Below are 13,433 nucleotides of genomic sequence, written 5' to 3' on the forward strand. Positions count from 1 at the left end.
TTACTATCGATCTGTTGATATTATCCATTCATGTCTTCATTGCTATCGATCTAACCACTGATGTCGAAGCCCCGAGAACCCCGAGATTGACGTCCTCCTCCATTTCATTTGCAGCTCGGATCGAGACTTCGTTCCCCTATCCGACTTCGGCTTCTGGCCCTGGCACTTGGCTTTCCACATTCTGGCGCGTCTGTCAGCCTATTCCTGTTCCCCTGTTCGTTGCCATTCAGGTTTTTTTGCATTCGTGCCTCGGGTGCGGCCCCAGACAGCCCCTTACTCCTCTGCTCCACACTGCTCCCTGCCAGTTTCCAGTTCTGTTTTGCTAGCGAAGCTCACAACAGAGCCAACAGAGGCAGGAAAACAGAGACAGAACTTTCCCGCCAAACGCAGAGTGCCTGGAAATGGGGGAGCAACAACAGCGAACGGCAGAAGCAAAATAAACCGAATCAAACTGAACCGAACTGAACTGAACCGAGTGCAGCAGACAATGCCACATGGAAAGTCCTAGGTCGGTTACACTGCCACCACCACCACCGCAGCACTGGCATTGGCATTGGCGCTGAAACTGGCAGTTGCACCACCACCACCGGGCCAGGGACCCCGCCACAAAGGCCTGGAAAGGGATCTGGACTCGGGCCCAGACAGATGCGGGTGGAGGATAAGGCTGAGGAAATGCTTCATTGCTGTCCCGTTCCACTCCCATTTCAATATTAAAAGTGAAATATTCATGAAAAACAGCCTTGTTGGACAGAATAACTGCCTGGGATGATGATCTACATATGTACATATGTGATGGTCGGACGAAGCTTCGGAACCGCTATCGGACATACTCACCAAAGGACTAGCTGACCTGAAAAACACGAACACCTAAGGACCTCAAACTTGGAGAATTGAGTTTCCTCAACGCTTTCGACCCCAAAAACCGAACCCTAAGCTACTCCTGGACTTCTGCTTCTGATATCGATTGAACAAGGAGTTGATGGCGGGTCAGTAGCGGCTCTCTTTGGTCGGCGCTGGGGTATTATGCCGACAGATTGCACCTGCTCTCGCTTTGCACCTGTCAGCCATGCCCCATCTGCATCAATTGCCTCTGGTTGGGGTTTGTTTATTTGTTCTCCTCTCGCTGAGTTGTTTGTTTTGGCATGTGTGATGGCCGCCGAGGTGGGGCAGTTCAATGTCCTTCGCGGTCAACCGAATTAGTCAGCCTCACCAGCGGAGGACAAATACTGCGGATTAATCAACGAACTCTTGCTAAGTTTTCCATTTCAAATGCTCAGAACGTGGTGAGAGGTCAGTGGCTGTGTAGGGCAATGATCTCGGCGAGAAGGGAGTGAAGCAGCCGGAGTACTTGAGCAGCAACATATTGGAAAACATGATTATTTACAGCCCATAATGGAACAAGGAGCAAACCAGTTGCAGCTCGAACAGCGACGGCGAACAGAGCAACCCCCAAAATCGGGAACAAGGAATGTCGGCATCCAGACTTCAGAGCCAGACGCGTATTGTTGGGAGACAGGGGCAGCATCAAGCGCAGACAACGGCGTCGAGTAATTCGAACAATTTCGTCCAAAAAATTTGCGACGTTTAGCACGCGGTTTTCACAAATGAAAGCGACATTACCCAGCCCGCTCCCGAAATGCCGTCTTTCCTCGTCTTGCGCCGCGCTTTGTAGACAAACAAAAAGTCCAAAGAGGTCCCAGAAACTTGCCAGGAAGCAACACATGCTCTCCTAATCAGGCCCAGACAAGCCAAACAAAGGCCAAGGGACGGACGGATGCGCACGAGGGAGCCGGGAAGGGGACGCCATCGAGACAAAGATGTAGACAAGTCGCTCCCAAATTTCAGAAGAACTAGAGTATTTGGCAAGGAAAAAACCGTACGACTGCTAGGGGTTGGTGCAACTTAAGCATTGAAGGGGTGGTGGGTCATCAAAAGGTGGATCTCTGCCTTTTCCATTTCTTTAAAGCTTCAATAATAACATAACAATTTTCAAGAATGTGTTTAGCCAATACCATTATAGCCAAATATAATACAGGCGGGCCTAGAACCTGGGAGGGACTCTTTGGCCAACTTCGTGAAACAAAGCAGGCCGAAGGGCGCGGCCGTCTTTCCCTGGGAAGGGCGGAGGCACCAGGGAGGGAAGCTGCGCCGACAGCTGTCGACAAACGGGACAAATGTCGATGCCTCCTCAGCTCGGATGAGTGCAGGTCGATGCGTAGCCGACGACTTCGCAGACGACATTACTCCAACCACTGCCACTCTGAGAGATTTGTTGTCCAAAGTTTGGGGCGCAGACAGTTTCCAGACGACAGCCGCGGACCGATTGCCTCCCCCAGATGACAACTGTCGCTACCCCTCAGCTACGCCCTTCTTCCATCCGACTTCTGCTCCCCTGATGCCTGAAAAAGTGTACGCGTCTCCGAGCTTTGACCCCAGACGAGGCTGTTGATTTAGCCGAAATGTTTGGTTTTTTCTGCGGGTGTCTGTTGAACCTTTGAAGCTTTCAGTTTTGATGACTAAAGAACTCCCTAAGAAGACTATAGAGCCATGCATTCAGGAGAGTTGCACTCCGGATTTACCCGATTGATGGAAACTATTCACCCAACCTGACCGCATCCTGAGTTAAACAAAAAGCTGGCATCTGTTAAACATAAAACCATCACCATGGACCCATTTCTTTCCTGGCCACAAATCTTGGTTCATCGAACTGCGATTCTATGATTCTTCTCTGCCCGGCCGACCTCTTTGTTGTACCCTACCGCCCTTTAGAGTTTCATGATTCTATCCCCGTGTTGGTCCCCTTCTTCCTGTCTCTTGTGTCTATTTTAGTAACATGGATTACTGTTTGAAATAGTACCCAAGTTTTGGGGGAGGATCTTCTAATCAGTCAGAGAGACAAAGGTGCAGATAGGGTGTACCTTCTTCGTTTGCATCCCAAGCTAAGTTCCCTATCCTGCTTTGTTTCTCATTCGCCATTCTTCTCCGAGTAACGACAATTGCGCCACGACTAGAAGAATTCTTCCGCGATTCTGGCTCCCCCTTTTTTGCACATGTTATTCCGAGCGGGATAAAGATAGCAGATACTGAGACTGCGACTGGGACTGGGAACGTGGGAAGGCGCACAGGCGCATAGCGAAACCCCAAGCCGCAGACGGTGCAAAAACAGCAACAAGGAGCTGCTGAAAGGGGGGAGTACCGGGGCGGAGGCGAAGAACGAGAGGCAGAGGTCCAAAAACAGAACCAAATGGAAAATGGAATGGAATCGAATCGGAGCGCATTTAAGTGGAATTTGCTCTTTGTGCCCGTGGTGTGTGTGTTGGTGTTGTGTCTGGGGAGCACACACGCACACACACAACAACACAAACAACAGGCAGCAAGCAGCAAATGGGGTGAATGGACGCAGCAAACGTCGCACTGCCTGCCGGCGCAGCAGTCTGAGCCACTGATTCTTCTTCTTTGTGGCGAATTTGCGCGCCAAAAGCGTCCCCCGCCCGTGGCTGCTTTTCAGTCCGTAAGAGCTGGATATGTTTTGACGCCGCCCGACCCGAAAGAGAGCGAAAGAGAGCCCCAAAAAGCCACCTTGGTCATGGACTGTGCGCCACAATGGGCGTGGTACGTGGCGCAGAGTCGAGAGTCGACAATCGAGAGTTGAGAGTCGTGAGTCCGAAACGGCACAGAACAGGAGTAGAGAAGCCGTCCGCAGAAGCTTCTGGCCGACTCACTTGCGGGGTTCAATGCGGTTCAGTCGAATTCAGTTTACTTCTGCTGCTGTCCCGCTCGCCCTCAGAAGCTGTCTCTGTTCCACTTCCTGTGGGGTACTTGACTTTCCGTCGTTTGCTTTGATCCCCTTATTCTTCTGGGGGCACATTCGTTTTGTTTTCGCCCTGCACTTCGCCCGCCAAATCTCCCATTCCCGCCACCCTTGCCACAATGTGGGCCCCCTTTCCCGTACCCGTTCCCCGGTCCCCTTCGCCACGTGCTCCCCCCTCCCACAACCATGTAATGGCTCAACGTTCACGTTCCCATCCCCATTGTCGTTTGTTGGCTTTGTTTACAAGCTTTTGATGGACCACTAACGTCGCACATTCTGGGGCCAGTCCGCAGATACAGATACAGATACTAGTACGCGCACTCACAGATGCAGATACGCGCACCCACAGATACATACACAGATACTCAGACACGGAATGCGCGGGATTTTCTTTCCGCCCGAGTTTCCCCCTAGTGTAGCGCGAATAATGGGGGCTTCGTCGGGGGAGCCCCAGAGGAAGAGAAGCAAACGGCGAGAAAATTGTAATTCTCTTTGCCGGCTGTCATTGGAAATCCCATTTCTAGCTCCCCCCACAATAATTCCCCCAACTCGCGTCCGCAGGCCAAGAAGACCATTTCCATTACCATCGAGCTGATTCCTTTATTCTTTATTAGTTGTGCTTTATTGAATTCGCCGATTGAATGAATTGCTCAATGAGCTGCCCGCCGGAGACGTGCGGATGATGAGCAGCAAATTGATGGGGAATCCCATACCGTCCCAGCCATCCGCCACCCCACACGGCTTTTCGGGAGTGTCATTACCCCTTGTAGTGCCTGGAGGTTTGGCGGAAAATGGGGTAGGTAGGGAAATGGCAAGATTTAAGGGAGAAAGTGATCATAGATAGCCAGAAATTGGTCAACTGAAGAAGAAGTATACCCTTACGTGTTTAAATGCCACTATCAAACCACACTTTATTGGCTGCCACCAGACAAACACCTCTGCACCCAATCAAACAGCTTCAGTCTACTTCCAACAGTCAACCCACCCGTCATTGTCGTTGGAATTGGAGCTCGAATCGGAGTCGGAATCGGAGTCCGAGCAGCACAGGCCCTTGTTCAAACAGCACTCCTCGCTCTGCATGGCGGGGAACGACGTTGGGAGCCCGGTGAAGAAGGAGCCCTCAGCTTCCGTCGTCTGCATCTCCACAGCCCCGTACATCCGGCGGGAACCGAAGTTCTGGAGCTGCACCGCCCGGTTGATGAGAGTTCGCAGGTTGAAGTCCTCCTGCTCCATGCAGGTCCTCAGGCGCTTGTACTCCTCTTTGTCCCTGAAGGTCTTGCACTGCTTGGCCATTAGCACGGCTGCCCTGTCCTTCAGTTCTTGAATGACCAGATTCTGAGCGTCCACCGCATTGATCACCGCCAGGTACTCCTGGTACATGGCACGTTCCTCCTCGTCGTCCGACTCGCTTTCTACCAAAAGCTCGAACAGATCCTCTTCCTCTCCTTCCGAGCCCTCGTCCTCCTCCTCGCCGGCGTCTTCGCCTTCGAGCTCTTCGGCCTCGACCGCCTCCTCGTCTTCTTCGCCTTCGGGCTGCTCATCTCCAAGGTCGGGAGGCGCCTCTTCTTCCTCAACATCCGCCATTTGACTGGGTTTTTAGGGTTCAAGTTTCGAGAACTGATTTGTGGGCAAAGAGTTACATCGTTAGATGAGCATGATTCGAAAATTCTGAGATGGAAGTCAGGGGTTTGAGAAACATTCCCGGCAGAGCCGACTTGAGCTGAATGGAGTCGCTGAGTCGGCGCTATAGACCGTTCTTACATATGATGCCATTAAGCCATATTCATATTTTTCGACCATCATGAATTTTGTTTTTATTCCGGCGATGTACCCCCTTCCATTTCTCTTCCTAGTCATTCAGGCGCTTTTATTGGCAGCAGTGATTTCTAGTGGAGGGCTGCCAGACAACGCTCCCACACTTTGCCGCGCAAATCATAAAAAACGATGCTCCAACTTCGGATGCAGAGTGCAGTTTAATTTAGCATGAAGTGCAGTTCGCGGCGGGAGTCGCTCCACCGCTCTATCGGCAGTTAAGCGGTTTATAACCGATAACAACCTGTAAGCCAGTAACGTCAGGCACATTTGATGGCTCGCCTCCAACGACACAAGTTGCGCTTTTATGGCGCAACGGTCATATTTTTATGGATGCACCATCATTGTGGCATTTAACTGGCGCATCACGAGGAATAATGTAAGCAGAATGTGGTTACAAAGATTGTGACCTTTACAGCCAAGATGCGAAAGGATATGGTGGATAAAACGGATGCCTCAGTGTCCTTCGACTCTTTTCAAGTCATCAACTGTCGAGCTTAAAACTTTGAAATTGTTCAGCATTTTTTCACTCAATAGCTGGTGGTGTCTATTTAAAACGTCTATAAATGCCCTCTATCCCATCGGCCAACTATATCCGATGTTTGAAATCCCACAATATATATATGGGGCAGCTCCATGTTTCCCTCCATCCGGCTTAGCTCTCCCTCCTTGTTTTTGGCATAATTCCCGCAGTCATTTGCTCGCGCATCCCTGAAAATGACAGTTGGATTAGCCAACCATCACATACACAAGCCATGACACAATTCCCAGCCCTTGATGCCCTGGCCAAGGCCAAGCGGGGGTAGTGGGGCAGCGGGGGTCATCGTCAGCCCCTGGCTTCAGCTTTGGCGGCTGAAACTTGTCACAGTCGAATGCGCTTCGATTCGGCCCGAGCCAGATTACGCATACGACACGTTAAACGCTTTAAGGCTCCACCGTGCATTGTAAGTTAAGTAAAGAACACAATTTCATTTAAAAAGTTCGGTGCAAGCACAGCAGCCCTCGACCCTGCGCCCACATCCCAGCTTTCCCCCTGTCCTGGGCCGTCCTGCTTTTTTGTGTGTTTGGAAAACTCATGTAAGTTTCCCTTCGCACTCCTCCGAGTACCTTTGTTTTCTTTTATTTCCCCGCTCTTTCTTCGCTGCAGGGGGAAGGGTTATTGTTTATGCCCCTACTGCATAAAATGATTTCATTAAAAAAGTTGTAAACTTTTTCATTTAATTTAACTGCAGCAAAAAACGTCTTTTGTGCAGACGTTCTTCTGCGCTTTTCGTGTTTTCTTCTTCGGCAACTATCTTTTCAGCCGGCATCTGCCACCAGGATGCGGACGCTGGCTTAGTCCTCCCCAGGCTGGGCTGGATTTAATTTAACTTTTGCATTTTGATTCATTGTAATCTTCATAATCAGTTTCTTCGATAGCTGGCGAGTGCCTTCTGGTGGCCAATTCGAGTTCGAAGCTGTGGCAATTTGTTTCCCTTTAACTGCAGCTGCAGCTAACTTTATAGCCTTTTGATAGTTTCTCCGTAATGTTACTTATCCCCACTATGTTACTGGTCTGGCCGTACTTGTTGTTCCTCTTAATCATCAAACATTCAGAACATAATTCAATTAGGGCCGTAGTAGAAGTGCCGTGCCTAGGATAAGGGCCCGGTTGTGGGGCAGCGCTCCTCGTCATGCGGCACGACAACATGTCGTATTAGTAATATTTAAACGCAAAAGCTCAGCAAATGTTGACATGCGTTGCCGTCGGGCGGCAGGGGTGTAGGGATGCATTCTGACACGCACAAGGGATGATGAGAGGGCGAGGCAGGCGACAGGGGAAGGGGACCTGGGAGCAAATTCAATTTTTGCACAAAGAACGCAAACCGTAAGACAAAGAGCCACCAACATCAGTAATAACAAAAAAAATAAGCTGCTTAGAAGTTAGCGATGCGAAAGTGAAGAAATGCGTTGTAATTCCACATGATGAGCTGGGGGCGGACTCCGCGCCCCCGTCCTGGGGGAGGGGGTGGCATTAAGCCACTTGGCAGCTTGCATGTCAAGGAACGTGGTTGCATGAGTTCCTCTGCGCCCCGCCCTCTTCGCAACTACGCCCCCGGACAAGTATGTTGTGTGTGTCTTTCTATGAAATGCGTCATGTTGACGGCGTGGAACTGTCACTCATGCGACATCGTAATGAGTTTTGCCATCGTCAGCGACGCTGCAACCGTTTTTTGCGCTCTTCAGTTGCAATGTGTTCTTTAAAAGTAAAATCAATTAGTCTTCAGAACCTAAAGTTCGTTTCTCCGATCTGTCCTTGTGTGATGTTTATGGCAATATCCCAGACGGCTAAGGCCTTACGTTCTTCTAGGTCGGCCTGCCACAAGCTCAGCACTGTCTTCAGCTCAAGAGGCACAGGCGAGAGGCAAAGCCAAAAAACGCAGTGGAGAATAGGGAAAAATAAATTCGCTGTTGGCCATCGAGGAGAGTTTAGCTCGGAGGGACGGCAGCATCGCCCACCCAAACAATGAGTCCCACCAGGCACCCCTCCAGCACCCACATGCACAACACAAAGTGTGGCACATAGTGTAAACGGACGTGCAACGTAACCATAGAAGAAAACGTAAGCCGGAACTGGAGGAGGGAAAGTGAAACGAGAAAGCAGAGCTTCCATTGTAGTAGAATTCCACAATAATTGCGCTGCAGCAGTTGAACCAGCACACACAAGACTGACTATATAGTGCATGTACTATGGCGTAGTATGTTCCATATACTCTGGCCTTTTTCGGTCACGGGGAAAGAGGAAGTGCCGAGCTGGGGAGCTGGCAGCTGGGAGCCGGGAGCTGAAGAGCGAGAGCGAGTGCGGAAGAAGTAAGAATGAAAGAGAATGCAGCGAGCGGAATATCGATCGATTTTTAAACGAATTTAGGTCACAACAACCCACATTCCACACTTTGTTGCCACCTCCCCAGCCAACAGCCAACAGCCCTCCTGCTCCCAGCTCCCAGCCCATCAGGCCCCTAGCGCGACTACCCCTGGAGAAAATGCAACATCATCCGCCCCACCCCCGCACATGGGGGCTACTTGGGGCCTTGCATCCAGCAGATACAGCCGAAATGAAAATGTCAGCTGCCTTCTGCTCACGTAACTTATTTTAATTCAAATCAAACGGGAAAAATAGATTGAAATGGAGGAGCTCCGCCCTCCCCAGCTCCACAGCCAGATTCATCTGGGGAGTAGCCCGCCTGAACTGGCAGCACTACAGCGAAGAAGCCAGCCTTACCGACGGCCTTGGCTGATGAGGGCAGAAGACAATGGGGCACTAGAATTTAACAGGTTACTACTCACCATCGATGGACTCTTGGGCTAATATTAGGCTTGTCGTTTCTTGGATTTGTTGGTGTACTGTGTACACAATAGTCTTTTCTCGCAGTGCTCGTGGCATTGTCGGCCCCTCCTGCCCTATTTTGGCCATGCCAAACACGCATCATCAACATGTGCATTTTACGAGCCGAAAGAAGATGACAGTGGCGGAGAAAGGAACTGCGGGGGGACATTGTGGGTGTCTTGTGGCTGGGGAAAACCTGGCGTGTGTGGCGAGCCCTCAGAAACCGTCGCCGAATGATGATTCCACCCCAGTAGCAAGCAGCGTTGCAACTAATTTCACGTTTTTATGATACGCCCGCTACGTGCTGCGACAGGGCATGGGAACTCGGGCTAAATCATAGACCGTCGCCTGAGTCGCGACTAAATTCAATCACGTGTGGCCAATAAAAAATTGAATACCAATATGGGATCAGCGGGTGTACTTGTCGTTGAGTAATGAAATGAAGTCGGGGAACGGGACTAGGCCCTTCGAGTGGGCGTTACAAACTTGTCGCTTTTCTTTAAAACTTTCCACAAGTTCTCACCTTCTCCAGCAACAAAGAAGGTCAAGGGCCTTTGTTCTTCAAAAAACCCACTGGGAAGACTGACATCTGTTGACCGTTTAAAACAGGTATCTATTGATTACAAGCCGCGCCGAAAGAGGGAATAAAAATGCTTATGAACCAAGTTCACCAGCTTAAGGTCCCATACTATCCTTTCCTAATTATGCAATATACCCGAGGAGCCCTAAACTGCACCTGCCGCAGCTGAGGTCGCCACGGCGAATCCAAAACTGGGTTAACGATAAATTACAAATGGTGTCAGGTCCTCGTTAGACCTCGCCGCGCCCTCAGCCCACCGCCCATGCCTCGCACTCCGAAGGCCAGCCAAGTACACATGCCCCTGAGTGCTCTAGTTTCCCTCGTGTTCGGCGTTCTGTATTCGGTGCTCTTGGCCAGGCCATGATCTACTACCATAGTTTCACTTCACAACTAATGCCAATAAATGAGAGCTTGTTCCAAAATGGCACGCTTCAAGAACGGAGAAGAAATTAGTTCCTCGACCTCGTTTAATCTTGGGGAGCACCAAATTATGTTTTTCAACGATTCCGTGTAGGGAGGACCCACTAATCTGTGCCGGGTAGGATGTCCTACTTTCCGCAAGGAGCTCAGGTTCGGCCTTGGACCTGCACTGCCCCCATTCAATCTTATTTTTGTTTGCAGACAATTTTGAACATTCAGCGGAAGAATTAAAGAGTGATTACCTCTCTACAAATTTCTTAGGTAAGTCTCAGAGTCTGAATGTGTTTGATTTGAGCTTACTTAGGGTCAGGAGGAGTAATCCTTTCTTAATAGCTCGCTATGAGTACATCTCATAAATAACAGCAATAAAACCCTCGTGGACTTTCCCTTGGGACTTCATCTTGTTCAGGAGTAGTTTTAAACACCCCTTAAGATTTTATCCACACGGTGATTGTTGCTTTTTCCGAGCAATTCCTGTTGTAACCTTAGAACCCATAAATCGCCTGTTTGATTATCTCATTCCTCGGCCATCTCAGTAAGCGCAGCGTCTCCGCAAACAACCGACATTGACTTCCTGACCGACCTCAGCCCACAGTGCGTATGAGTAATAACCGGAGACGCCAGCACAGTAACTCACAAAGGTCAAGGGGCTTTCATGGATGGGGTGGGGCTTGGGGAAGCAGATTGGAACTGTCATGCAGTAAATGCAACGTCGCCAAACGCCAACGCCATCGACCATTTGCCATCCCCATCATCATTTTCGTCATCGTCTTGGCTGCAGCGCCATTACTACCCAGTAGTTCTGCTTGAGAGTCTTGGGCCCAGTGCTCAGTCTAGCCAGAAGCCATTATCATAGGAAACTTTGGACGCAATTGAATCTAAATCAAGCAATCCAGATGAAACAAATAAGCGCCCTAGTAGTAACCATAGTGTATTCTATGAGCAATTTTCAATTCGTTTCCTTTTTCTAAATCTGCGTCCACTTTGTTTCATTTTTTAGGGAAGTCCGGATGTAGAGGCTGGAACATGTGGAAGGGCGATTCGAAAACAAGCTAAGTAAATAGTAACATGTGCATTACTTGGCATTCATCTCGTCCTCCCAGCCCCAATCTGCTCCACATTTAACAAGAATAATTGCAGCGACAGATTGGCGCTACTGCACTTACTGCCAGGCTGGGGAGCCGGGCAGTAACATTACCCCAACCCGGCCAGCGCTACGAAAAAGTCTTTGAATGTCTTTGATGAAATATTGAAATGGTTGGAAGCTGATGCCGAGTTACTAAGATTGTCTGAACTTTGGGGTCCGGCCAGAATTGAGTTTCGGATGGCTGGGTGGAGACGGTGCAGGTTCCAGCGAGTGTCACGTGGTATCCATCTGCGATAGACTCCATTGCTCAGTCTGAACTTCGCAAGCTGCATTGTTGTGTTGGTTTCGGCGTCAAGTGGATCGTTATAAATTGCTCAATTTTAGGAGAGCAGGAAAATGCATTCCAAAAGTAAATAAATAATGACTCAAAAATGGACGTTGACTCAGCTTGACCATGTGGCAAGCAACCGGAAAGGATTTGTTTGGCCGAGCTCGTCTGCTGACTGTACATTAACTGGCGATAGATTGGCTACGACATCTAAGCAGGCATGTGACCCGATGTGCTGCCAACAGACGACGGGCAGCGATAAGTCTCGACATCAGAATCACGAGAATGGAAGTTTGGAGGGGATTGAATCTCCCACACCACAAGGCACTCGCCGGGGAAGGAAGAAGCCAAGGAAACCAAGCAGAACGGTACAAAAATAAAGTACTGAAGCTCCAGCAGAGGAGCTGATCATAGACAGGATCGGAAAAGCAGGGGCCACAGGCACCTGGCCGCTTGGTTATTCTTTCTATACTATTCCTAAGAGACTTCTAAAGAAAATTGTTCCTCAATGGAAGTATTGGACTCCCTCAATATTTATATTTCATTAATTGTTCATCTAGGCGCAGTAGGAGCCATCCTTTCAATCAATATGCCAGAGCACAAAGAGCTCTATTTTCAGCTTGTGCTGCTGCCCTGCCTTGAAGTGGGCGGAGCATTTTCCTTTCAACCTCAATTTAGTTGGTCACTTGGCTGGGGCGGCGGTGGGCGGATGGCGCAAATAATTCAAGGAAGCTAGAACAACCTGAGAAGTCATCTTGACCTGAATTTATTTATGACGGTGAAGCCGAACTAATGCCCAAAAGACCCTAAGAACAAACGACTCCATTTACACTGCTTGCAATTAATTTAGTTAATTGGCAATTGAAGAGTCACCGAAAGCTATACTGCTCTACCGATCCTGAGGATCGGTGAGAAATGTAAAGATCATCTGTGCAGTAAGCTTGGAGTTGATCCCGCAAAGAACCAGCTGGAGAAGACCATCGAATTAGGCAGCGAAGAAAAAGAGCAGAAAGGCAACGCGGCGAGGAAGCGAACTTCTGCCTCTGAACGTGACGGAAATTGAATTTCCGCTTCTTGGCGATGTCACTTTTTGCAGAGGCACCGCCAACGTATTCGTACTTGGCTGTTGTTTCCAGACATGGCCTATTACTCATTGTTGCGGCTGGCGAGTGGCGCATGTGCTGAGGAAACCACGCCAACGTCAGTCTTGGACTGTGTGGGGCTCCGATTCGAACCTATTGCGAAGCCCGGGGCTGGAAATGAGTTGTAATTGATCGTTGTCTGCAAAGAGTTCCGGCCAGGCAGCCCACCTTGTGTGCCCTTATGTATGAAGTGTTAAGAACTTGTTGTTTAGCCACCTAACCTAGTCCTTAATTTGCCGCTTTTCGAGTCATGGCTGGCTGGAGGTGGGGGTCAAAACGGGAGAGGTCGTTAGTCGCTTCTGGATGTTTGTCGCGTTGGTGGCTGTAATTTCCTGGCCCCGTTTCGAGCGCCAGAAACCCAACACCTCCCATGCTGGCGCTGCGAACTTTGCAATTATTGCATTTACTCTCATTTGCCGCAGTTAGCTGGATGGGTTGCTGCTGGAGGAATTGAACATTTCCGAGGGCTATTGGCTGGCACAAACTCCCAGCCAAAGTGCCTGGGTCCGGAATGTTTTCACATGTTTTCCGAATAAACAGAAACTTTCCAGCAGACAGGAAGACGAGGGCGTATGGCCATCATGCACGCCACAAATAACTTGCAAATTGCGGGAGCAGGTAATTGTCGGGCCCTTCGTGGCTTCTGAATTTCCTTCCGCAGCGGGTGGAAGAGTACAGTACTGAGCCATCGACGCGGGAGTGTCGACATCGCCGTAGCTGCAATTACAAAGCAGGGGACAGCAGGGCAGGCAAGGAACTCCTGGCGCCAATTGTTTGGCTTCTCGCCGCCCCGCTCTTCGCGTGGCCCCCATAATTGGGTCATAAAAGAGTGATTTGTGTAAAATTAGGAAAATAAACTCAATTGCAATAATTTGGCCTGCGAGAA

General features: G+C 49.8%; 1 protein-coding gene across 1 annotated transcript; it reads right to left on the reverse strand.

The window, feature by feature from the left end:
• Positions 1 to 4,689: 4,689 nt before the first annotated feature.
• On the reverse strand, positions 4,690 to 5,523 carry LOC6507528. The gene has a single exon (XM_001955826.3). It carries the CDS (start codon positions 5,393 to 5,395, stop codon positions 4,775 to 4,777), a length of 621 nt encoding a protein of 206 aa, XP_001955862.2. The 5' UTR covers positions 5,396 to 5,523; the 3' UTR covers positions 4,690 to 4,774.
• Positions 5,524 to 13,433: the final 7,910 nt, after the last annotated feature.

Source organism: Drosophila ananassae, chromosome 2R (genome assembly GCF_017639315.1).
Source record: "Drosophila ananassae strain 14024-0371.13 chromosome 2R, ASM1763931v2, whole genome shotgun sequence".
NCBI classification, from domain to species: Eukaryota; Metazoa; Arthropoda; class Insecta; order Diptera; family Drosophilidae; genus Drosophila; species Drosophila ananassae.

Excerpts from the sequence above, each read along its gene's own strand:
- LOC6507528 (XM_001955826.3), bottom strand. The coding sequence starts at position 5,395 with ATGGCGGATGTTGAGGAAGAAGAGGCGCCTCCCGACCTTGGAGATGAG.